Here is a 25,766-nt window from a genome sequence, read left to right as displayed (position 1 = left end):
AGCTGCAGAGGCGCCGCTGCTCACACTCGCCTCGCGCTGCTCCTGCTCACACTCACTGCCCCCCTCCCCGGTCAGTCAGGCGGCGGAGCCGCGAGCCCCGGGATGTCGGTTGTCGGCTTTGATGTGGGTTTTCAGCAATGCTACGTGGCTGTAGCGAGAGGCGGCGGCATCGAGACTGTGGCCAACGAGTACAGCGACAGGAGCACCTTGTGAGTGAGGGGGGGCCCGGAGGCAAACCACGCGAGGACCGGCGCCTGAGGCCTAACGAACCCCCGCGCGGGCACTGCCCCATCCCCCATCCCCCGCGGGCACTGCCCCCCCCGCGGGCACTGCCCCCCCCCCCGCGGGCACTGCCCCCCCCCGCGGGCACTGCCCCCCCCCCGCGGGCACTGCCCCCCCCCCCCGCGGGCACTGCCCCCCCCCCCCCGCGGGCACTGCCCCCCCCCGCGGGCACTGCCCCCCCCCGCGGGCACTGCCCCCCCCCCGCGGCACTGCCCCCCCCCCCGCGGGCACTGCCCCCCCCCGCGGGCACTGCCCCCCCCCCGCGGGCACTGCCCCCCCCCGCGGGCACTGCCCCCCCCCCGCGGGCACTGCCCCCCCCCCCGCGGGCACTGCCCCCCCCCGCGGGCACTGCCCCCCCCCCGCGGGCACTGCCCCCCCCCCCGCGGGCACTGCCCCCCCCCGCGGGCACTGCCCCCCCCCGCGGGCACTGCCCCCCCCCCCGCGGGCACTGCCCCCCCCCCGCCCGGGGAGGTTGAGGAGTTTAGATCCACAGTGAGTGAGTGAAGACACTGACGGGAGCCGAGGAGTATGGCTTCCGTCGTCCACATTCGTCCGCAGGAAATGTATACTGATCCCAGGCCCTGTGGTGTCTGCCAGAGAGCGGACAGTAAATTGGGGGAACCTGGAGCTGGTGCCGGGGGCGAAGTAGATGTGTGTCATCCGTAAACCTCATCCAGAAGAGGTTTACCCCGTGTCGGGATGACATCGCCCAGAGGGAGCAAATAGATAAGGCAAAGAAGAGGCCAAGGATGGAGCCCTGAGGTCACCCCGCAGGTGACTGGGCTGAGGCGGGGGTGGAGGGGGGGGGGAGCCATTTGACGAGATGAAATGGAGGCGGTTGGTAAAGTAGGATTACTCCTGTGGATATTAAAGATCTCACGTAATATTTCAAAAGAAAAATGGACTTTCTCCCAGTGGGCGTTGTTATCTGCAAGTGGCTGCTGCATTTGTTACACAAGTACTTGTCAGCAATTCTCTGAAGTCTTTTAAGACTTTTCTGTGTTTCAGCAAAGGTATCAGATGAGAGGATTGTCATTTTGCACAATGTAAAATAACACTTTGTTAAGAATGCAGTTACATTTAGAAGCCTGAAAGGTACATTCCCATCCAGGTTTAGCAGAACAGAAAATCTTGATTTTTGAGCTAAATGGCACCTGGTTTACTGCAGTATTTTCAGAGGGCCGTTTGCTGTAGGCTCTTCAGTGGGTGGTTCAATGCAGTCCTGCAGAAAAGTTCAGTTAATGCAGTCTTTACATTGCCCTCAGCTTGCACTTGTGGAACTATGTATCTGACTTGGAAATGTTCAGTACGGAAATCTGTCAATAGAATTTAATCAAAAATGTTGTTTACAAACTTTACTGCTCGTTCATGAATAATTTGGGAGAACTGATGAGCCAGAAAATAGTCTGCTTTCATGAAAGTCTGACTGTTCAGCGCTTTGGGACGTCCTCCTGACGTGAAAGGCACTCTACAAATGTAATTTTGTTGTTGTCTTAATGTTCGGTGTGTCCTGAATTCCTAGCTTGCCAGTTTAGCTTGTGCTATCTATTCTGCCTATCTAACCCCACAAGCAGCAGGGTCAAATCAACCAACAGCCAAGCTACTCTCAGTTTATCCAGTGACCTAAATGTTCAGGGCTTTGAGGTTATTGTCTAAGCTGATATTTCATTGTGGAGGTTGTTATCCTGCAAGTAAGATGAGATCCCATTTGTAAGTTCAGGTGGATGTTAAAGGTAAAAGAGAAGGGAGTTTCTCCCAGTGTTCTGGTCAATAATCCCCTAAATAAAATTATTTGTTCACATCATGGCTGTTTGTTGGGCATTGTGCAATTGGTTTCCGCAATAGTCCGGTTGCTGCAGTTTACAGAAATTCCAGGTGACACACTTTGAGACACCCTTTTTTTCCCCCGCTTTTCTGTTCTTAGCTTTCAAATGCTCTGTCTGTGGCTAGAAAGGTTCACGGTAAGAAGCAAGAGTAGTTACCACTTCTTTTTGATTGCAGATCTTGCGTGTCCTTGGGACCCAGGAACCGTTCAATTGGAGCTGCAGCCAAAAGTCAGGTAAGAATAGGTCAATTCAGAAGTCCAACCTCAGTTTTGAGTAGCTATGTCTTTCACCAAATATTCAAGAGCAAAAGGTTTCTGGAACATGCTTTGAGAAGTGTGTGAAGTCTTCATGCATCAGACCATATCTAATTTCGAAGCAGCAGGGTCAAATCAACCAACAGCCAAACAAGAAGGCATGGTATTTTGATATGTAGAACTTTAAGTTTTGAGAGTTAACCTGTCCTAGTTGCTATTATCAACACACTGTTTAGCTTTCAGTTAAATTTAATCTGATTATAGTATCAGAACTGATCAACTCATTCAATTATGAATAGCATTCTGTAAAATGTATTTGTGTGAAACACAATTTCTTATTTCACTTGGGAAGTGTTTGATTTAAAACAATTATGTTTTTAGATGGGAAGGATCAAGATTGAATTTTCTGTGTTGTAGATTGTGTCTAATGTGAAGAACACGTTACAAGGATTTAAACGGTTTCATGGCCGGGCTTTTACAGACCCCGTTGTTCAGTTAGAAAAAAACAACCTTCCATATGAGCTCATCCAGATGCCCAATGGTACAACTGGTGTCAAGGTTCGTGCAGTTTTACTCTGTTGTTCCTCCAGACGTGAAAGACGCTATACAAGTGTACTTTTGTTGTTGCTTTGAATCTAATTCATTACAAAAATGAAATGTTACCACTTTCTTTTGAGGGGGGATTGACAGGGTAGCTTTGGGGTTTGAAGTGACAATCCTTATCCTCATGAGCACACTTGAGAGTTCACATTCTTGAACTCAAAATGATCTATCGTACAATAGTACAGACTTTGGATCAAAATAGTTTTTTTTGTGGAATTTAGGGTGTTACGTAAAGATAAATTCTGTACAAAATGTGGTTACTAAGATCAACATTGAGTGATTTTCAAAATTGAAAAAATATTAGGTAGGTATGGTTTGGACATTTAACAGTTTTGTGGACTAACTTGATTTCAATTTGAAAAGGTTTCGTACATGGAAGAAGAGCGGTGCTTCAGCGTGGAGCAGGTATCTGCAATGCTGTTGACTAAACTGAAAGAAACCGCTGAGAGTGCACTGAAGAAGCCGGTGGTGGATTGTGTAATCTCAGTAAGTAATTGTGAGACTATTCATGTTATGCCCTGCATCCTTCATGCATTTTGCAGCAAAATGTGCAGTATTTATATTTGGAATCTTTGAGATATTTTTTCTTTTGTACCTTTGTCCCTCTTCCGTCCTAATCCACAGATTATCCTTAAGAATTAATTTAGGAGAGAGAGGCTTTTCCATTGACTTTCTACATGCTGTTTGCAGGTTCCATGTTTCTTCACGGATGCTGAGAGGAGATCTGTAATCAGTGCCGCACAGATTGCAGGTCTCAACTGTTTGCGGCTGATTAATGAAACCACTTCAGGTAACAGTTAAATCTCATTGCATAATGCAGTAAGCATTCTTTAGATAGGGAAAGAAAGAATTGGAATAGTCAGATTCAAGCTGCTGAATTGGCCACAGAACAAATTCTTGTCAAGATTACCAATTAGTAAAGCAGAAAAATGGACATCGAGCCTGGATAATCAACCAAAGAGAATAATAAGTAAATGGGTATGTATTTTATTAATTTAGTCTGGGTTTCAGAAGCTGCTACAGGTGAACGTCTACAAAGGACTGCTAACAGATTTGAAGTTGCATTAAGTGATTTTCCCTTGCTACAGAACACAGTAATATGTGATATTAGGCAATATAACTATGACTGCAAAGATTCTCAGGTATCTACCCTGCCTTCCAGTGAAGGCTCCCAGCAAACTTCCAAACTATGGTGCACATATAATACTACAAATACGGGTGAGGAATTGCGAAAAGTTCAGTGATATGTATTTTCCAATATTCAACAGGAATGCTCAGTCTGGTCTTGCTACTATTACAAACAGATTCATGTGGGGTAGCATCTCTCACTGCTTAAATAAATAAAATGGGAGTGATTACATTTGGTTGTTTGAAGAAGTAAGCTTATGTGCTAATTGTCTTACTCCATGATAATTATGAAAATAAGTGAGAATTTTGGAAGCCAGAAAGGCCTTTGGTAACAAAATAATTAATAAGGTTTATTTTGCTCCACAATGTTATGTTGCAATGTTTTTTGCTGATACAATACAAACTTGCTTTCTCTGGAGCCTGGTGTAATTGAATCTCTTGCTTTTATGTGCAGTCGCTCTGGCTTATGGAATATACAAACAAGATCTACCAGCCCCTGAGGAGAAACCAAGGGCAGTTGTTTTTGTTGATATGGGACACTCTGCATTTCAGGTTTCTGTCTGCGCGTTCAATAAGGGGAAGTTAAAGGTAAACACGTGTTGGAAAAAGTAGCTTGTGATATGTATGTGGGATCTTATTATTACTTTAAAATAAGGATGTAGACAAGCTGGTTACTAAATTTCTAACTCATACAATGCTAATTACTTAAAGAAGGGGGGAATTAATATTGAAAAATGCAATGTTACACATATTACACAAAGTGTTATTGTGATTCCACGAAGATTGGGAGAAAGCAGGTTATCAATATTTTAACCAGTTTTCAGCTTTTTTTAAAAAACTTTTATGGCTTATTATTACAATTCTTACACCCAGTGCCATTTAATATAACATAAGTTTGTTCTTTTCTAGGTCCTTGCAACTGCTTTTGACCCTTACTTGGGTGGACGGAACTTTGATGAAGTGATAGTAAATCACTTCTGTGAGGAATTCAGCAAAAAGTACAAACTAGACGTGAAGTCAAAGATGCGAGCTTTAGTGCGACTTTTCCAGGAATGTGAGAAGCTAAAGAAACTAATGAGCGCCAATGCCTCCGATCTCCCAATTAATATTGAATGCTTCATGAATGATATTGATGTATCTGGAAAAATGAACAGGTAAAAAAAACATTGAAGTCGCAGGACCTTGCTCTCATAACTCATCAAAGGGCTCTAACGATACTGTGCTTCATATGGTCTCCGATCTTAACTGCCTCCAGACTTGAAAACGATCCTTATTAAGAACATTTTATTTCTTAACTAGAAACATCCCACTGTTTTGAGTTATGCCACTGAAGGAGATGTACTGAAAATTCAGGCAAATAATAGTGGAATGTGCATGAACATGTCATAGAACAATTAGACGTCAGGCATAGATAACAAACAATCCCATAATTAAAGCAGAATCAAGCAACTTTGTTTAGACCCCAATAGCTCCCGGCTCCATGACCCCTGGCTCAAGGACACAGTTTCCATTCTTGCTACTTGGACGGCTCCAATCTCAACAGATCCTCCTCCACCACACAGTGTGTTACAGTAGAATAAAATCATGTGTTTTGTTTTGGAAGTCATCACTTCTGTGTTGCCAAATGGTATCAATTTTGCTGTATTCCTCCGCTCAGCCGGCTCTGGCCTGCTCCACGTCCCCCGCCCCACCATTGGTGGGAGAGCCTTCAGCCACTCTGCACCCAACCTCTGGAATTCCATCCCCCCCAGTTACTCCGCCTCGCCCCCTCCTTAGCCTCCTTCAAGTTTCGCCTCAAGACCTTCCTCTTCAACCATGCCATTGGCCACCCCCCTTCCCCTCCGCTCCCTTCCCCACCCCCCAACCCCAGCTCAGGTCTGAAATGCTGTACTCTGTCCAGCGTCTTGGGATGTCCTCCCGATGTGAAAAGCTCTATACACATGTAATGTTGTTGTATTCACATCAAGGCGAGTTCCAAGTGGCAGCTTCTGGATAAGATAGTGAAGCTATTCTAAGATCCTGCAACGTCAAAGGTCAAGTGCTCTGATTGTTCCAAGACTTTAGAAAATGGTCTTGTTCTCCATAGGTGGGCTGCTTGATGGGCTTATGCTGTTTCAACATAATGTGGTAATTTCACAAAACAGCATCAGTTTTGCTGGAATAAAATTATATTCCTTGTGGTTGTTTAAAAGGGGACAGTTTGACGAGATGTGTGCTAGCCTGTTGGCCAGAGTGGAGCAGCCTCTTCGAAGTATCCTGGAACAAGCCAGTGAGTAAACAAAATGATTCATAAAAGTAAACCTTTTAGATCATTAAGTGCTAGAAATCACTGGGGCTTGCTATTTTTGTTCACATCACATTTTAAATAGAATTGCTTATTGTGGTTTCTGTTACCAAGTTATCTCTTATTTTTTGTAATTGCTGCTTTATTGAAAATATCAGCTGTCTGAAGGTCTTACAAACATACAAACAAATAATTGTAGTTCAATTATATATCCCAGCTCAGGTGCAAATCCCTGATGTCCAGCGGTTTAGGACGTCCTCCCGATATGAAATATACAAATGTAATTTTGTATTGTATATAGCGAAAGAACAGTTACAAAACTTAAGAGTCAGTTAATTGGTTTCAGAAATGTACAAAATTGTCAGATTTTTGTGGGACTCTGAACGACTAACAAAGCACATTTCTGATAGGCCCTCATGAATGCATGCTGGATTTTCATTGTTTTTATCCCCATTCCCTTCATATTCCAAAATAGTTTGTTGCCAAAGTGTTACTGTATTTCATTTGGCTAACCATTTTGTTTTGCCCTCGTTGCAGAGCTAAAGCGAGAAGACATTTATGCTGTTGAAATTGTGGGTGGAGCGACTCGTAGCCCTGCCATTAAAGAAAGGATTGCCAAGTTCTTTGGGAAAGATCTCAGTACAACTTTAAATGCAGATGAGGCTGTTGCCCGTGGTTGTGCGTTGCAGGTAAGAGTGTGGATGTTATCTGACATTGTTTTGTTGCTTGCTTTCTCTGTCCTCTTGAATTTAGCATACTCCATTACTTTATTGTAGTCGATACCTATTTGTGATACAAAGCAAAATTGCTTATGTGGTGGACACCAGAAGATAAGATTACAAGAATAACTCAAGTCATTTACTTTCAAAGATCCAAGTATCGGTGATAATTTCAAGAGACAATCTGTCAGTGGGGCTGAGTGCCCAACAAGAGAGAAGTGGAGTTAGAATATTGGGGGGAAGTGGACTTGATCGGCCTCTGGGCATTTTTCTGCTGTTTCTGTTTATTTGCTTTTGAAACAATGGAACTGCCTGAAAGGAGCTAATTCACCACAGTCAGGAGATTGAACCTGCTGATGGATTAGTTGTTGTATTGGTGTATCTGCAGTTTGGTTCCTGTGTACTGTAAGTCATTGAGTTTTAAGCAATGGTGTTTTTTCAATTTTCTTACATCATGGTTTTGTTTTCGGTTTCAGTGTGCTATTTTGTCACCTGCATTCAAAGTGAGGGAATTTTCAATCACAGACTTGGTTCCATTTGCACTCTCTCTGAAGTGGAATTCTCCAGCTGAGGAAGGGCTTGGGTGAGTTGTCTTTTATAGCTTTTGAACCTATTATTCGGAAGCTAGAGAGCATTTCAGATTCCCACATGTATTTTATGCTTCGTTGATATAGTGTGAGATGCAGGAACAACAACAAAATTACATTTGTAAAGCAACTTCCACGTTGGGAGGACATCCCAAGGCGCTGTACAGTCAGTTTCTAACCCGAGCTGGGGATCGTGATTGGAGAGGGTGGAGGGCAGGGATGGGGGAAGCAGGGTGATCGAAAGCACAGAACATTTTGATGCTAAACTGTAATCGTAGAGGATGCAAAGCTGCATCAGTTCTCCTCCCTATAGCGTTGTGTGGTTACTGAGCACTTCCCTTGGCCACCATAATACAACTGTTTGTGGGACGCTGCTATGCGCAAATAGTTGCCACGTTTCGCCCACAAAATATACAGTCAATTCAATTTACAGTATATTCTGTGAAGAGCTTTGAGACGGTATTGGTAGCGTCAAAGCAAACATTTTGCTTCTTAATTGAAGTTTGTTTTATAGAATTCTGAAAAATGCTTTCACACGTTGGAATAATAATTCAACAGATATGCTGACATTAGTGCTCAGTGAGGGGAGTCTGACTGGTATATACAGTCTTTAATGGATTGGAAATTTGGTACAAATGGTGTTGACTGAATTTTTTTTCAATTTCTCTTTTTACAGTGATTGTGAAGTGTTCCCGAAGAATCATGCAGCACCATTCTCCAAAGTCCTCACTTTCTACAGAAAGGAAGCCTTTGATCTTGAAGCATTTTACAACTGTCCCAAAGAGATGCCGTTTCCAGACTCCTATATTGGTGAGATGATGGGAATGATTCATTGTTGTGCGATTAAACGTATGTCTGGATTGAGTTTATCTTTGGCGAATGGAGTGGAAGTTTATTATAAAGATTTTGCCAAGTAAAATGTTCTTTTGTTGGTTCCTCCCCCACCACCACCTTAACTGTAGCAGGTGGTTACAGTAATAGCTAATGTAGTTTTGATACATTTCATAATGTATTCTCTTGTTGATGGGTTACCCAACATGTATAAAAGCAGATTCATTTTAAGGTTTTTACTGTCTCACAGTCTAATTTTGGTTCATGTTTAGGTCGTTTTACGGTTCACAAAGTGGTTCCTCAGGCTGATGGGTTGAGTTCCAAGGTGAAAGTGAAGGTGCGGGTTAACATTCACGGCATCTTCAATGTATCCAGTGCTTCGTTGGTAGAAGTGCAAAAGTCCGAAGAGGCGGACGACACTCCTATGGAAACCGATCTGCAGTCGCAGGCTAAAGAAGAGGAGGTAATGTTGGCTTGTGTTGCTGACCTTGACTCGGTGAGCCTTTCCACGACTGTATTCTGGGTTGAGTCTCTGCCATGGATTGTCTACCTGTGGAAACGTTCACAGTCAAGGAGGACAACAGCATTCCTATGGCCATATGGCTGAAGGTGTTTATTTAAAATGTTCACTTTATTTATCCCAGTCTGTATCTCACTTAAAAGGAAAGAGTGAAGACCTGCCTCTATCCAAAGCTTCCAGTAGGTGCTGTTCCTTACCCGCCAGGTGGTGAAGACGAGCAGTCCAGGGTTGACTTGCTGCTCTATATAATCTTCCTTTTCTACGGGGACACACCTGTTATTGCCCACAATACACATTGGCTCTGTGTATAATTGTGGTTGCTGTTATAACACACCGTAACATCCAGAACCAATCCAAAACTCATCCTGGATTTTAACAAATAATCCTGCAGCTATTAGATTTATTTCAAATAATTACGTATTTAGGCAAACATGAAAGAAAAGATCCAGGCCTGTGCCTCATTGTGTAAGATGATAATCTGTGCTGCAGGCAGGGAGGAATTGTTACATTGCAATTGCCCACAGAAATTATGAACATTGAATGGCCATCCACTCTTCCACACCACCCAGTGTTTGTTTACAAAGAAGAGTTTCCTTGGGCTCCTAGAGTGCAGACAAATTAAAAACATAATGTGGTATGTCCTCTCTTTCTTTCCCTCCCTCTCTTTCTCTCTCTCTTCCCCCCCCCTCCAAAAAATAATAGTTTTATCATATTGTATTAAAGCAATGAATTCATGGATTGCAGAGTGAACTTCTTTCTTCTCTCCAGAATAAGATGCAGGTCGACCAGCAAGAGGAACCCGCTCACGGGGATGGCCTCCAACCCCCGGGATCAGCCGAGGGACAAAAGACTGACCTTGACGAGATGGAGGTAAATGTGGTTCTGTTTCTGTGGGTTAACATCCCCAGTGTCTACGTCGTTACAATAACCTGCATATCATCCAAATATTGCATCTGTGTGAAAAACTTTTGAAAAGATTATTTCTCAGGGTATTTCAAACTTGCACAAAGTGGTGGCCTTCCACAACTCAGCGAATTTATAAATCATATTCCTTTTTGAAAGAAAGTCTTACGTGAACATTTTCAAAATATAGCCCTTTGGAGATCCTTATAAAGTATTTCACGTTGATCATTGGAAATTATGAAGACTATTTTTGCTAAATTTGATGGAATCGTTAATTTCACAATACTATCACACCATTTGTGCTGCTTTTCAAAATTAGTACTTCTACTACCATTCACTACAGTCACTACACTTCACAATAAGTACTGTGAAGCACTTTAGGACGACTTCCCAACATGCAACAACTATACCAAACACAGGGAGTATTATTCCATTTTCTTAAAACATAAAGTGAACTATAACTTGCAAAACAAATGCTGTTATAATGTCAATCAGTAACATTTCTAGTTGTGTGCCATATTGTCTGTAACTAACATTTGCTATTTCATTTAGATCACTCCAGTGACTTCAAAGGAGGATAAAAACAAAGACCAGCCACAGGCCAAGAAGGCGAAGGTCAAAACCAAGACTGTGGACCTACCCATTGACAGCAAATTACACTCACAATTAAGTCAGCAAATGCTGAATGCATTCACTGAAAATGAGGTAATTGTTTTTTTAAAAGAGATGCAAAATAGCTGTTCTAGTCAAGCGGGTGAAAGAATATCTAAATTGATGAGGAAAATCAGTGGGACTAAAATTGTCTGGTATATAAGATGTAGTGGAATTCACATGGAGTATTTGGGTGAATGATCTAAACCAGATCTTTCTTCTGGGGTTGTTTTTTACTCCAGCGCTGATTCAACTGGATTCTGAATACACTCAGTCTTACAAGGGCATTCCACAAATTCACCTTCAGCATTCCCACATGGCCAATTACAACCCTGAATCTCTGTGTAGCTAAGATACCAAAAGGCAAGGTCCATATGGTTCAGATTACAACATAGTTTCCAAGGTATTTCAGCATTCAGTCTAGCAGTGAAAGAAATGCTTTTCATCCAGTTCCCAAGGACTTGAGGTTTTGAAAGTAAATTTAGTAGTGTGTTAATTTGGCCTCTTAAGGATTTGTGTATATAAAAAACAATTTAAATATTTGGAGATATTGGTTTGAACGTCGATCTGTTTGTGTTCAATCTAAGTAACTTCTCTCTCTCCTTCCAAACAAATGAAAATCATAGTTGTTTTAAAAATAATAGGAATGATAAAAGGTCATCTGCCTATATCCTTGAAATATATGTTTTTTCAATAGAGACAACCTGTGAGCTGTTCTACCTGTGAATTGGAACAACAGCATAAGTCGGGTTCATCAGGAAACCGGACAATAAAGCTGTAAACTAAGTGGCCACAAAAGCACTTGCTCTTCACTAGGATCTTTGTGGAGTCCTGTACCGCAGGGGTTAGCAAGCGAGAGGCCCCGGGTTTGATTCCCGTTTTGGCGAGACTTTAGGAAAGTTTTCTTATTCCGCACACCTGATTACCAGCAGGAAGTAGGAACCCAGTTGTTAGTCTATTGGCGGATCGTTTTCCGGCGGTAATAATCCCTCAAAAAAAATAATAGTAATAATTCGATCACTCAATTCACAAAGGTTTGTGGGTCACTGCTGTGGCTGCTGGGTTTCGGCCACAAAGCACACAGTCACTACACTTTATAGTATATTTTGTGAAACGCTTTGTTGTCTCGAAGATATAAGGCATTATAAAATTCAAGGATTATTATTATTAGCAATCTATTCCCCCCATCAACTATCTTTGTAAGCACAATTATTAATTTATTTTGAACAACAGGCAGTTTCATATTATGAATTTGTACATATTTGGAAGTTGGATGCGAGTGCCTGAACTAGTCTGATGTTTACAAGTGATAAACATAAGACAACAGATTGCTTACAAGTGTTGAAGAGCAAACTTTCATCCCATCATCCTGAGCTGAAATCAAACTTTTGAAGGGTGAAAGCCAGACAATTTTCCTTTCCAAAGTCATTGTCATATTTTACTTAGCTTTTTTAGTACTCCACAAACAGTACGTAACACGGAATGATTTTGAAGTATTCAAACCTAATCGACATGATACAATATTCTGTGAAACTCTTTGACATGTTTCAACGATGTGTTGAGGCGCTATATCAAATTCAAGTGGTAATTTTGTGCAATGAATTCTGATCTTATTATGAGAAGAATTTACATTAATGTGTTCCTTGTGTTTTTAATATTCAGGGTAAAATGATCATGCAAGATAAGCTTGAGAAGGAGAGGAATGATGCCAAGAATGCAGTGGAAGAATATGTATATGAAAGTCGAGAGAAACTGTGTGGAAAATATGAACAATTTGTCAGTGAAGATGTAAGTATTTGACTCGAATCATAACTTTTTTTAGTTAAGGGATTTCCGATCACTCTTTCAGATGTTCCTATGAAACAAATATGAATTGCAAGATAGTTAAGCAAAAATAAGATTGAAAGTTTAAAAAGGATCCAATACAAATAACCAACCAGCGAAAATGCATTTAGTGACTGTTCCATCACACGTCTCTCAGCATTTGCCAGAAACAATCGCGAATATTCAGAGTTTCAGAGTATTCTGAACCTACAGTAAACCTGCTAGTTTCTTTAATATTCTCAAATTTGTCCTGTGATATTTCCTTCTCACAGTAGCAAATAATCTGAGCTGCTCCATTGACTTAGTGGGTAAAAGGCCCAAAGCCGATGTAGATATAAGATTCCAAGGTTCAACCCTGGGCTACCATCAGGTTACTTCTCAGCCAGAGCAGCTGTTTGGCTGACAATTAGTCTCCGTATCCCCATGTTAGGGAGGAACGTCTGCTGAGATTCCTTTTCCTACCAGAAGTTTGTGATAAATGTTACATGGGTGGATGGCGGGACAGGACTCTGCAGTTATGAAATAATTCATTGAATTGATAACATGCCTTCTTTTCATCCCAGGAACAAAGCAAGTTATCCCGTCTGCTGGAAGATACAGAAAACTGGTTATATGAAGATGGCGAAGACCAGCCAAAACAAGTGTATATTGATAAATTGAATGAATTAAAGGTGATATATGAAACCATACCATTTAATTAAATAAATTGCTCCATTTTACTGAAATATAGATGTATATAATACCTAACCATTTCCTAGTAAAAATGAATTGAACTAAACCCATATGTCTACATTTCAAATTAGATGATTCCATCACAGTTTACGGTCTCATTGTCTTCCTGGGAACAACAACCGGTAATGTTTGAGGTTCTCATTCCCCTGAACTCTGCAACACGCAGACTGAGGAATCCATTTAATGCTGATTTCCTTGTGCAGTGTTTGAGTGAAATTACCAATTTGAAAAACTTGTAGGTTCATTGTCACTGAAGGCAGCAAGGTCAATCTACCGATAATTGATTTATTTGAAAATCAGCAGATTCCATTTAAAGTCGAGGTAATTTTATCATATGCTTTAACATATGTTCTTGCCAATGCTTTAACATTATAAGCGGTCACAACAATTGTTATCAGAGCTGGAATATGAAACTCAATACTTTATAATTTTTTTCTCTCTTAGAACCTTGGTCAACCAATTCAAGAACGTTATCAAGAATTTGAGGAACGTCCAAAGGCCTTTGACGAGCTGGGGAGACAGATCCAACAGTACATGAAGATAATAAATGCATTCAAGGATAAAGTATGTAGGAATAAATAATTTTCTTGTTGGATGTGATGTCCAACTCCAATTTGAAAGAGTCCATTGTAAATTTAAAAGAGTATGGTAGTGAGCTAGTTGTAACAGTTGTTTTATGAGATAGTAGAAGTATTTTTGATAATAATCAGCAGCTCAGTAGAAATATTTTATCCAAATTATGTCTCTAGTGATGCTGAAATGTCAGTCAGGATGATCATGTAGGTTTTGAACTCCAAACCTTCTAACTCACAGGTCAGGTTGCTACCAAGTAGTTCAAGTTTGTACCCGAAGTGTTCAAATGACAAACAATAATATGAACTCAAATATTATTATATTTTGAATCATTATGGAGTCCTGTAGCTAGTTTGATTCCCAGCAGGGCGAAATGTTGGACAAGTTTCCTTACTCCACATGCCTCTGTTTACCTAGCGGTAAGTAGGACCCTGATTATTAGTCAGTTGGCGGATCACTTTTCCCGGGATGATAATTCCTTCAAAAAAAAATTAAAATAATAAATTGGTCACTTCAATCCACGACTGTTTGTGGGACACTGCTGTGCGTAATTCGCTGCTGTGTATCGCCCACAAAATATACATCAATTCACTTTACAGTATATTCTGTGAAGCACTTTGAGATATCTCAAAGATGTGATAAGGTACTACATCAAATGCAAGGATTATTTTTACTATATTGTGTTCAGAATATCTCTGAAACTAGCTAAAATCGTCAATTCTGATGTAAATGCACATTGAGCCAAACAGGCTCTACTTTTAAGAAAACTAATATTTTGTGTGTTTGTTTCCTGCTGCTCTCCTCTTTGTCTAGAATGAACAGTATGATCACCTGGACTCTGCTGAGATGGAAAAGGCAGAGAAGCAAGTGCATGAAGCAATGGAATGGATGAACACTAAGATGAATCTGCAAAGTAAACAGCCTCTAGCACAAGCCCCACTTGTACAATCTGCAGAAATCCAATCTAAGACTAAGGTGAGCAAAGTCTTGACATCAGATTGTTATTATTATCATTGACTGGGGCTCCAGCATTGGGTTAAGTAGTAGAATTCTAGGAAACTATAGCATTTAATATCCTATTTACCTGAAAATAGGCTGGTTTTTTTCTGGTACTTGTGGTATTAAACCAAACAACATTCTCCTGCCCCAAAACACGACTGCCATAATTTTTTTTCTCAGGAGTTGATCAACCTTTGTAACCCCATCATTACGAAGCAAAAGCCAAAAGTAGAGCCCCCAAAAGAGGAAGAGAAGACGGCTGAGCAGAACGGACCAGTGAACGGGCAGCCGGGAGCTGACCCTGAGGGCTCTCCACCTGCTGGCACAGAAAGCAAAGAGCAGAAGCAACAAACTCTCCCAGAGATGGACATTGACTAAGAGTACAGTGCTCAGCAAACAGAAAGGTCAAATTTAATGTCATGGACTTTGCAGTGCAGCCTTTTCCCCTTTTATGGTGAATGCAGTTTAACCTGAACCAAAAGTATTCTTGACCCTCTCCGATATGTCTAGGCAGGTTTTTTTTTCCCACTTTCCCAAACTGCAATAGAAGGAGAAAATACAATCTGGGCTTTGGTCAGGCTTTTGCTTGTGGCTTTAGGTATCGCTAGCAAGAGGATGATTTTTTTTAATACCTATTCCTAACTAAACTGACTGGAAAGAGGTGGCTGTTGCAGAAGATGCAGGCAAGGACTTCCTTAGGAAGGTTTCTGCTGTTATTGAGAATTTGAGATAACTCGCTGGCTTTTCACTTGATGGCTCATATTACATTTGAGTGCTGTGTTCTCATTATGTTAGCCTGCATTGATTGTTCTCAATAGCTATTAGAAACCTAAAGCTACAATACCTACAGCTTTTTAGACTAACCCAATCTTGAAGGATTACAATAAGCAGTATTTTTTTCTAAAAGATACTATAAAAATCATTTTCAACTTTCGTTATTGTATTTCGTAAAAGCCAGGGTTATCGGAATCAAAGTTAAAGTTTGGGCCCAATGGGTATGAGATGTGTTTAAATATTCTAACAGTTCTGGGGGAAAAAAATTCTAAATCTTGTGTTCTGGCACCAGAAAAAGAGAGATGCTGTTTGTCCATATATTTGACACAATAAAATATGTTAATTTACTTGCAAGACAGATTGTGGTGTATTTATAAACAAAACAAAGTCTGTTAGGCTGCTTTAACTTCGAGGTTTTCAGAATCTAGCACTGATTTGATCCACGATTCCCAAATGTTGAATGTTTGAATTTACAAGTATGCCGCAAAGTTCTTGGTAAATGTCACTGTTGGATGTAGCAATGCCAGCTCAGGAGACAGAAAAAGATGTGAAATGCAATCACACAGTGCAATACAGTGCAGTGCGATTGTGTAAGTGATCTGGTAAGTTCAGAACTTGTTCCAATCGTGCATTCAGTTGGCTAAAGGCAAATGATGGTTTCAGCCAGCTTTAGACTTATAAAAGGGCAGCTCCTCCCTGTTTAACTTGTCACTTATTCCCACGTGATATACTTTGTGAAGTATTCATAATAGACTTTTTGGGGGGGTCCACCTACTGATTAAATTTCTTTTTATCCTCTGCATGCTTTTTAATTGACTTGCCTGTGTCCTATGAAGGGAATAAACTGAAATTAAAAAAAAAAGGGCACGCTGAAGATTCTTTATTGTTTACATGGAGATAATCCTATTGGTTTTCCTTTGTTTAATGCATTTTGAAGAAGGTGGCATTGGGAATGTGCTCTCTGTGCTGTTGATTTTTCTAAGGGAGTTTCACCTTTTTAGAACAGGTGTGAGTCCTATTTATTTTAAATTCCATGAACAGAAGCGTTTATTTTGAAAGGGGTTTCCCCCCTACCCGAAAAGGACAATGATATTTCCTCACATTAGTTTATATGAAAAATAAATATACTGGGTACAAGTTCGCCACGATATCCGTTACACAAAAAAGCCATGTTCCCCTCTCCCTTCTGCGTTTGCACCTAATTGAGACTATTTGATATTGAAGTAAGAAACATTGTCTAGCCTTTTTTTTNCCACTGCCTTTTCCCATAATTTACTGTAATGTTCTCAGCATGGAATGAAGATTGATGTTTGCAGTTTGCTGACTTGAGCTTTGTTAGTAGATTTTAATGCTGTAACTGGACATAGGAACAATTGGAGATGATCAAAGTTGTGTACAAAAGAAGCTGGATGGGGTGTGCAAGGGGAATCCCAACTGTGTTTTCCATGTGTGCATGTATAATTTTCTCCTTTCCTCTACTCCCCAGAAGACCAAGAGACACTTTTCTGCTCCCGTCCCGAACTTAGAATTAACAGACTTTTGTGTGCTTCATACAAGTTAATTTAGTCACTTAAGGAATGAATACCAGGTGTATAAAGTACCTTGTATATATTTGAGGTAAAATATTGGGACTAATTAGAATGACCCCATTTGTTGAAAAATTAGTTAAGTCTGTCCAGTTCCCAGTTATTGTTGCTTAGGTATTACATACAGATTCATGATGCTGCACCTCTATATAGCAGGTGGTAATTTGTTATAGTCATAACTGGCTTCAAGTCTTGAAAACATTGTCTATTGACGTACCATGTCACGAGGTGTGAGTTGCTATTTCCACTGTATATTTATACTCTTACTATTTCACTGAACTGAGTGGAAAATGCAATAAACAAAATTGAAGAATGATTCTGAGTTTTTTTACAATTGCAATTTACTAAATTGTAAAATCTAGATTTTAGGGTTTCATTGTGTGGTTATTACCTGGGATGTGCTTCAAAGCAAAGTTATTGATTAATAATCCTGTAGTGTGGTTAGTTCACCTTGCAAGCAAGTGGATCTGGGTTTGAGTCCTGGACACCTGTTTACCTAGGAGTAAGTAGGAACCCAATTGTTAATTGATTGGCAGAGTACTTTCTGGGGTAATCATCCTTTTTTTAAAAAAATGGTTTGGTCATTTAATCCACAGCTGTTTTGTGGGATACTGCTGTGTGTAATTGGCTGCTATGTTTTGCCCACAAAATATAGTCAATCCACTTTACCATATCTTCTCAATGACAAGAATTATTATAACTGCAGAGTGGAATCTCGGTTCCCATGTAGGCTTGGATGTCAATGATTGTCTGGGTAGATTTTGTGACATGCAGTTGCTGTGGTGATGGAGAGTAGCTGTGGAGTATATGGCCAGCCTGAGTTGATGCCGACAGTAAATTAGTTGGTGGGAGATGTCTGACCAGTGATGTAACAGCTTTTTAAAACAAAATGTCCATTTAAACTGAAGTATTGTTCCTATTGGCACAAAACCTCCGACGTGTGAAAGGCGACTAAGAGGTTTCACTTCAATAGGAAACTCTTGAGGCTTGTGGTGCTTTAATATTGCTTGGAATCTAATGTGATTTTCAACTGGATTCCAAATAGTCGAAGGAGATTTCTTAATTGAAGAATCTAGATTTTAGGGTTTCATTCCCCAGTGATGAATTCCCTACATCACACCATTTTTTGTCACTGTGCTTAGCACTAGGCTAGGAAAGTAACATTTCATAGAACACAAATTGTTCAACCAAGTAAGTTTATTAAATTCAGAAATCAAACATTTGACCATTTTCTGATTTCTAGTCAAGTTTTTTTTAACAAAAAATACCTTCAGTCACCAAATCCTAGCTCATGTTGTGTCAGAAGTGCAAAGAATGTTAGTTGCCAAGCGAGTCTGGGCTGCTTTTAAAGTGTAACTGCTTTGTAACATTGCATTTTCCCCATAAATGCAAATTTCACAGATAAATTTCTTAAATCTGCAAATGCTCAAAAACCAGTGCCCATCCCTATCTAGACACATCGGAAACCCAAATAGTTTGCACCTCTGCATAATATAAAATCACTTTAAAAACATTAAGTTTAGATTATCGCAAACTACTTTTCGTAAACTTGTTTGCAGGCCTCTCTAAACATACAAAATATTGCACTGCACCAGTGAAATGCAGGTCATTAACTAAATGCACAATGGGATCACTAAGAGTATATATTTTTAAAAAAAGGTTGGGTCTCATAGCTGAGGATTTAATACTGAACAATTTAGACAATTCATATGTTCCCTGGAATACTGTATGGTTTTGGAAGATTAATATCCCAAATTCCACTTAATCGCATCTTTTACCCCAGTTGCACAATTTAAATTCAAACAGTTTTCATTAAACCATTAAGAGGGAGGGAAAGAAAATCACCTAGCTTATTTAAAGTACATGCCATCGATTCTAACCAAGTCAAAATATTCAACAAAGCAACTTCAATTGGCACCCAGCATCCATAAAAATATTAATGTGTAGAAACACTTTATAATAAAAAATCACTTTAGAACAAATTGAAAGTTGTTATGTTGAACAGTGTGTTTTGATTTGGCTTTAAGCTATTGTGGAATGATGAGGAATAGAAAAAGTTTTTAAAATAACCTATCTGGAGGCTGCCTTGAGATTTTAAATAACTTTAACAACAACAGATAATTCCTCACCATTACCTAATTGCACTTCAGAGGACAAAATCTTCGACTTCAGAAAACTCAAACTACATTGCCATTTATTATTGCGCACATAACTGGCTTCTGTGTAAGTACATCTTCATTTTCAGATGGCAGGGCTATTTGAAATAGTTCATACTCAGAAGATCAGGATGACAAATGTATAGAGTGGGCCAGTGTATGCAACACAACAGGGGGAAAAAAAGCATAGAAAGACCGTTATTTGCTGACAGAAAACAATTTAAATAAACAGCGTTCTTATCATGAGGAGGACTACAACTATTGCTGCATTTCTTTTTCCAGGTAGGAGTGTAAACGAAATCAATAAATGGAAAATAACTGCTGAGACATGAGGAATAATAAATGATGCATTGCTCAGCTAAGTGGGATGCAAAGGGGAGGGGAAGAAGGGAAATATTTAGATGTCTACAATGTTGAATACATTACTTACAAAAATACTGCACTTTATGATTTTTAAATTAAGTAACTGATGAAGAATGGTTCCATGAATATATCTGCCAGTATTGCACATTCACCCATCCAAGAATAGAATCTAAATATTGGCATGTAAAAAGTTTCACATTGTAAAGTTCATACTGTATATCTACATATGAAAATGTTAGAACAAAAGAAAATAGTTGCTAGTGTTATTGTCAAAACGTTGCCTTTTAGCAAATTCAATTTTGACCATATGCGCACTTCTGAAGACACCAAGCAAAAATAATTATTTGAGGCATTTTAATTGTAATAAAAGTTGCTCCTTCAGTGCACATCTTCATAGGAATTCTGTGAGAAACGGGAGAGAAAAAAACAATTAGATGTTTGACCACTTTCATTTGATTCTGATTTCCAGAAATGCTCAATTACAAACACAGGACACGTGAAATCCATAAAATACCTCTAACGGCGGCTTTCCGTATCTTTCATTCAACACAAGTTGCAGCTTCAGGGATGGTTGGGAGAGGAGTGATTCTCTGCCAACTGGGCTGAAGGTGTCGAGATGTGCTTCTCGACACGATCCACATCAGTTTCTTGTTATTGGGTCTAGAACACTTGGATGAAGAGTACTCTGCTAAACACTTTGCAACCCGTTCCCTCCAGTGGAACAAATCCCGGTTACTTATCTGTGCAAAATAGAAAATAAATTGAAGGTAATTGTAATTCTCCCCTTTACTAAAAAAACTGAACAGGAATACAGGACAGAGTGGAGAATCAACGTGGATAGTCTGTGGGGAGAAATTTTACCTGATTTATTCTAAGTAGTATTTCAGAGTGCACAAAATTTGACAAATTAAACTCTTCAGCAAACTAGAGAAAACTGGCTTCAAATTTGAGACTGAATTCAACAATTTGCCAAATTTGACACGTTCTGAATTACTTAATGATTTGTGCATTTGATATAGCACCTTATCACATCATCGAGCTGTTTCAAAGAGAGCTTCAAAGGATTTTTATTGTGAATTACAATTACCAGTTGCTTTCCATTTGAAAAGATGAGCTCATTACAAAAAGCTAGGATTGACAGCAAAGCCATTTTATTTTTAAGCCATCTGAACTGAACCTGCTATCTGGTCTGACACAGTTTACTGTAACACCATACCACTTACTTTGAAATTCTGTTGAAGGCTCTCGACAGTCTCCACTATTTCGTGCAGTTTTTGCGCTTGCACCTCCAGCGAAAGAATGGAAAGTGCCAATATGGAAGGCTAAAAAAAAATATGTTAAATTAAACATTTAACCATTGTGCTGCTAGCAGGTTTACAAAGACTCGTGTGTAGACTGACTGGACTGTATATTTTCATCTTAAAACACAGGAAGAAGTTGATTTGCATTAATAAATGCCACATAGATTTAATTTTATAATACAGCACATATCAAAAGAGCTTTACAGGATGTACTTAAGACTAATTTGTACGCCAACATGGCAACTAATTTAGCACACAGCAATGACCCAAACAGCTGTGAAGTGACCCACCCATTTGTTTATTAACATAACCATGTTAACTTAATTCAAAAGCCACCCTTTTAAATACTTCAACTCTTCCTGCCATTCCTTTCGTGTACCTTATGATTTCCACATTCTCTGTGTATTCTATTTCCTACCTATTCCCAACTTATTGATTTCTACCTTTCATTTCACTGTTCAGTTTGAAGAGAGGGACAACTTTAGTTGCCCTGAAAGTGCTGAGCAATGAAAAGATAAGCCAGATAGATGCTCAATTTTAGACATGATTTTTGTGTCTAAAGCAGCATTTGGGGCTGTGTTATCCTTCCCCAGGACACTCTCTGTTTAAAAGAATGTGCACAGATATAACCTGGGGAATCAGGCTGCCTGTAAACCTGACAGATCTGGTGAGTAAATATAAGGAAGCTCCTGAAATAAGACAAAGTCAGCTCGTCTATTGGACGGAAACCATGGGAGTTAGCAGTGCAACTTTACAAGAAAGGGTCAGTGCTGGGAACTGCATAGATTTTGATTTGATTTTAGAGGCATAGTATTGTGTCTGCAATCCACCAAAGAAGATTTAACTTTTGGATCTTGCCAAGCGCTAAACTTACTTTTGTTTTGGAAAAGGCAAAGTGACAGCTGCAGGCTTTAAGTTGGGCTTCAAGTCGTTCAAGATTTAGGATCTTCTTCCTTGAATAAAAGATTAAACAGTGGTCTGTGCTTTAAACAAAGTATGTTGTTAAACAATTTTTCTACAAAATCAGGAGACTCTGGTTAACTGAGTGTCAGCTTACATCATAGGCTGTGGCATTTGGGTTTGATTCCCAGCAGGGCAAAAGTTAAGCAAGTTTCCTTACTCCACATGCCCCTGTTTACCAGCAGCAAGTAGGAACCCGCTTGTTAGTCAACCCAGCCACAGAAATGTAATTATTTTTAATATACAATTCTTTTTAATGCCTTCAAGCATGAACTTGAGGTATTTTACTCCTAAAATGCTTTGAATCCTAGAGGCTGCTTGTAGCCTATTTACACTGGCAAACAAGAGTGGAAAATTCAACACCATTTGCCAGGAAGGACCAGATGTTTCACTAAAATTAACACATACACAAATCCAGAGTGAAAAATGGCTTATGCTTCACATTAGAAGCCAGCATACCTTTCAGAAGCAGCACAATTCAGAATCAAAGTGTGATACAGTCGCAGAAAATTCAGGGCAGTTGGAGCCTTCACCCTCCAAAGCAGCTTCTCTAGAATAATCCTCTCCATCCTGATCATATCTGACACCGTGAATCTACATTGGCTGATTCGAATTAGGTCATTGGCTGGTGGGACGTTACGCTCCTCCTCCAGCACCTTCACAGCCAGGTAACAGCAGGTCAGGCCCACACAGCACAACTGTCTCGGTTGCACCTTCAATCAGAACAGATTTTCAGCACATGTTCCAACATTTTGCCCACAAAATACCCAATCAATTCACTTTGCAGTATATTCTGTGAAGCCCTTTGAGACACTGAGGGGCTGTATCAAATCCAAGGATTATTATCATCATTGGGGGCAATAGTAGGCAAGTGAGACACAGACTATTGGTTGATTTCTAGTTTCGTACAAAATTTTACTTTTTGCAACAAACAACTAGCTAGAATATTTGTTGTATGGGTTTGAGTGTACCTGCATGTACTCAGAACACCAGGGAGCTGGTTCATCCATCACTAGCGAATCGGAACTGTTCTAAGTAAGGTATACATTAACATGTTACTCCATCATCTATATAGTAGTAATGCAAAGCTTCACTTTTTTGTAGCATTTTTACTTTTGCATGTCATGCTGAGTTTGGATGTCAGCCTGGCTCAGTTAATAGCACTCACTCCTGTGAGTGAGGAGATTGTGGGTTCAAGCCCCATTTCAGGACTTTGACCTCACCATCTGACACGCGAAGGAAGCCCTTGTCGTTTTTAGGAGATGTCAAACTAAAGCCACAAGTGCCTGTTCAGGCAGATGTTAAAACATCTCACAGCTTGATTTAAAAAGAGAAGGCAGCTTATCCCAATGTCCTGGCCAACTAAATCAATTAAAATTGATTATTCTCTTCATGGCTGTTTGTGGGACATTGCTGTGGGCAAATTGGCTATTGTGTTTGCCTGATAAAAAAAGTCACTGCATTTTACCTTTGTGAATCCTTTGAAGTGCTTTAACATGTTCTACCGACATGAAAGGTAACTATATACAATGCAAGGATTTCTATTACATTACAAGTACTTTCCCAATATGTCACAAAGAAGTTAAAGATTTTACCTTAATCAAGGCCAAGAATCTATCAAGCAGGTGGACAGCCAGAACAAACACATCTGTGCTGAAGCCAAAGAACTGAGACAGGCTGAGCAGCTCCTTGACTTCGAGATCCCTCAGTTGGACAGTCATATGGATCCCATTGTCACGCGCAGATTCAACTATTTTCAAACCACTTATCTTTGGCTGATACTTTGGTTCTTGTTCCAATAAAACCTTTATCTGGTTTACAAGGTGCAGCACCTCACTTGTTGCTCCTTGAGGTTCAGCACCAATCATCTGAAACATGAGAATAAATTGCGTCACCAAATCAGGAGTTTCACTGTTATGTATAATCTAGTTAGTGCAAGATCTATGTTCTCAATTGATAAAATCAGAGCTCGCCAGAAATACATCCAGAGTTGAAATGGTCTAAATAAGGATCTACACTGGTTGGGGGGGGAGAGAGAACAGACAGTTCAACGCTACTTTGCTCCGCTCAAGTAGAAGATGAGCTGAAAGAAAAGTCTGTAAAGTCGGTTTACAAATAATCACCATACTTTACAGAAAAGTATAAAGTTTTGACTAAAGGCACAATATCAAATGCAAATGTTATTTAAGAGACTTTCTTGCTCAATACTGTACTGCATTGTTTCCCAATACAATCTGTATATTTTTAGATTGCCAAACAGTGTGATTTTACTTTAGTTCCCAGTCTCTGGCAGAATACTCTCTCACAATGACAACACCCTGATGTAAAGTCAGGTGTTGGGGGTGAGGGGCACATCTCACAAGGGGTCAATTGAGCTCGAGATCTTGCAGACTACATGTAGGACAGCAGATGGTCAGAGTGTATTGTGTTACTGGGGCCTGTGGTGAAGCATTTATTACCCACCAGATGTCACTGACAGGAAACATCAGAAAGTCACATTTAAAAAAGGCACAAATTGTCTCAATCCCCAATATTTTCAACTAGAATAAACTAGTTACCATTGCATACCAAATGTAATGAGATTAGACCCGGGTAAGACAAGGATACAAGTTTCAATGAACAGATAACCAACATTTATCATTAAAAACATCTTAAACAATACAGGCACCGAATAACAGAGCCGGCTATTCAATGTTTAAGTAGCTAACAAAAAGGCTGACGTGATTAGCAGCAAAATTCACCAAACCCTTAAACTAAAGGATTGGTTTTGTGGTTGAGCAAGTTTTTAAATGGCCAGAACTGGAAATAAAGAGTTACGCAAACAGTTAAGCAGGAATCACTGAACACAGCAGTGAGGCAGCCAGAACACGGGCTGTTTCTGCTGATTACACAAAGTCAGGGAAGCTCTTTATCCACCGGACAGCGTGGTTCCTGACAGGATTAGCAGTGGAGAGATCAGGGAGTAAGCATTGATTTAATATAATAAATATAATAAATATTTCCACATTGGGGGTGTGGAGCCTCTCAGGACATGTCCAGACTTGTCCCCTCCTCACTCCAGACAAGCCCAGGCATGTCTGAACGCGGAGTGAACACTCTTCACTCAGAGGCCATTCTCTCCCCCAAAAATACCACCAGCTCCAGTGCAGCTCCCTCCAAAAATCAATAATAATAATAATTTGGTCACTGAATGCACAACTGTTTGTGGGACATTACTGTGTGCAATTGGCTGCCGCGTTTCGTCCACAAAATAGTCAATCTACTTTACAATATATTTCGTGAAGCGCTTTGAGCCACTTCAACAATATGATAAGGCACAACATCAAATGCAAGGATAATGTTTATTATAGTAGAACAGAGAGAACATCAGGACGTCCTCCTGACGTGAAAAACGCTATATCAAATGCAAGGATTATTATTATTATTACTATTATTATTATCAGCCAGAACTCAGCGCCCCACCCTCCCAACCCCCACCATTTTCTCCTCATTCTCTCAACCTGTACCTTTGCTGTGGTTTCTTTGTAATTCCAGCTGTTCCAGCTTCACGAGATGTCTTTCTCAGTGTTTAAAAGCCTGTGTCTTCTTTATAAAACGAGCAGAGCGACTTAGCTCAATCCTCCTCTTTATACTCCATCCGCTGCACTCATTGGCTTTGCTGACGGCTGATTATTTTGCCAATCATCTGATCCCTCCTCCCCATCTCTCTTCCGGATTCTCAGACCCACCCCCACACACTCAACATTAATAATACCTTGTAAATAATAATAATCCTGATCACTCTATTGAGTCATCTCAAAGTGCTTCACAGGATATTACTGTAAAGTGGATTTACAATTAGAGCGAATCGACTTCCAGATCCTCACTCTAGTGCTTAAACCCTCCATTCCTTGATTCCCCATCTCTCTCA

The 25,766-nt window shown here is 40.1% G+C and overlaps 2 protein-coding genes across 2 annotated transcripts; one reads left to right on the top strand and one right to left on the bottom strand.

Moving 5' to 3' along the window:
* Positions 1-15,844, top strand: LOC103189391 (heat shock 70 kDa protein 4). The gene is made up of 19 exons (XM_042340153.1): positions 1-209; positions 2,284-2,341; positions 2,780-2,920; positions 3,329-3,451; positions 3,656-3,755; positions 4,548-4,681; positions 5,003-5,247; positions 6,286-6,362; positions 6,915-7,066; positions 7,573-7,679; positions 8,360-8,493; positions 8,787-8,977; positions 9,803-9,904; positions 10,490-10,642; positions 12,251-12,376; positions 12,976-13,083; positions 13,589-13,708; positions 14,531-14,692; positions 14,897-15,844. Exons 1-19 carry the CDS (start codon positions 103-105, stop codon positions 15,092-15,094), a joined length of 2,538 nt encoding a protein of 845 aa, XP_042196087.1. The 5' UTR covers positions 1-102; the 3' UTR covers positions 15,095-15,844.
* A 4,088-nt stretch (positions 15,845-19,932) lies between these two features.
* LOC103189390 (cyclin-G1) lies at positions 19,933-25,498 on the bottom strand. The gene is made up of 7 exons (XM_007909763.2): positions 25,363-25,498; positions 23,452-23,724; positions 22,316-22,569; positions 21,771-21,849; positions 20,819-20,917; positions 20,110-20,335; positions 19,933-19,997 (listed from the first exon to the last, which is right to left on the bottom strand). The coding sequence occupies exons 2-6, from the start codon at positions 23,722-23,724 to the stop codon at positions 20,135-20,137; spliced, it is 906 nt and encodes a 301-aa protein (XP_007907954.1). The 5' UTR covers positions 25,363-25,498; the 3' UTR covers positions 19,933-19,997; positions 20,110-20,134.
* Between the last annotated feature and the right edge of the window lie 268 nt (positions 25,499-25,766).

The sequence above is a fragment of the Callorhinchus milii genome, unplaced genomic scaffold, assembly GCF_018977255.1.
Source record: "Callorhinchus milii isolate IMCB2004 unplaced genomic scaffold, IMCB_Cmil_1.0 Scaffold13, whole genome shotgun sequence".
Lineage (NCBI taxonomy): Eukaryota > Metazoa > Chordata > Chondrichthyes > Chimaeriformes > Callorhinchidae > Callorhinchus > Callorhinchus milii.
Note: the sequence above shows the minus strand (reverse complement) of the source record. Positions and strands in the feature narration are given on the sequence as shown.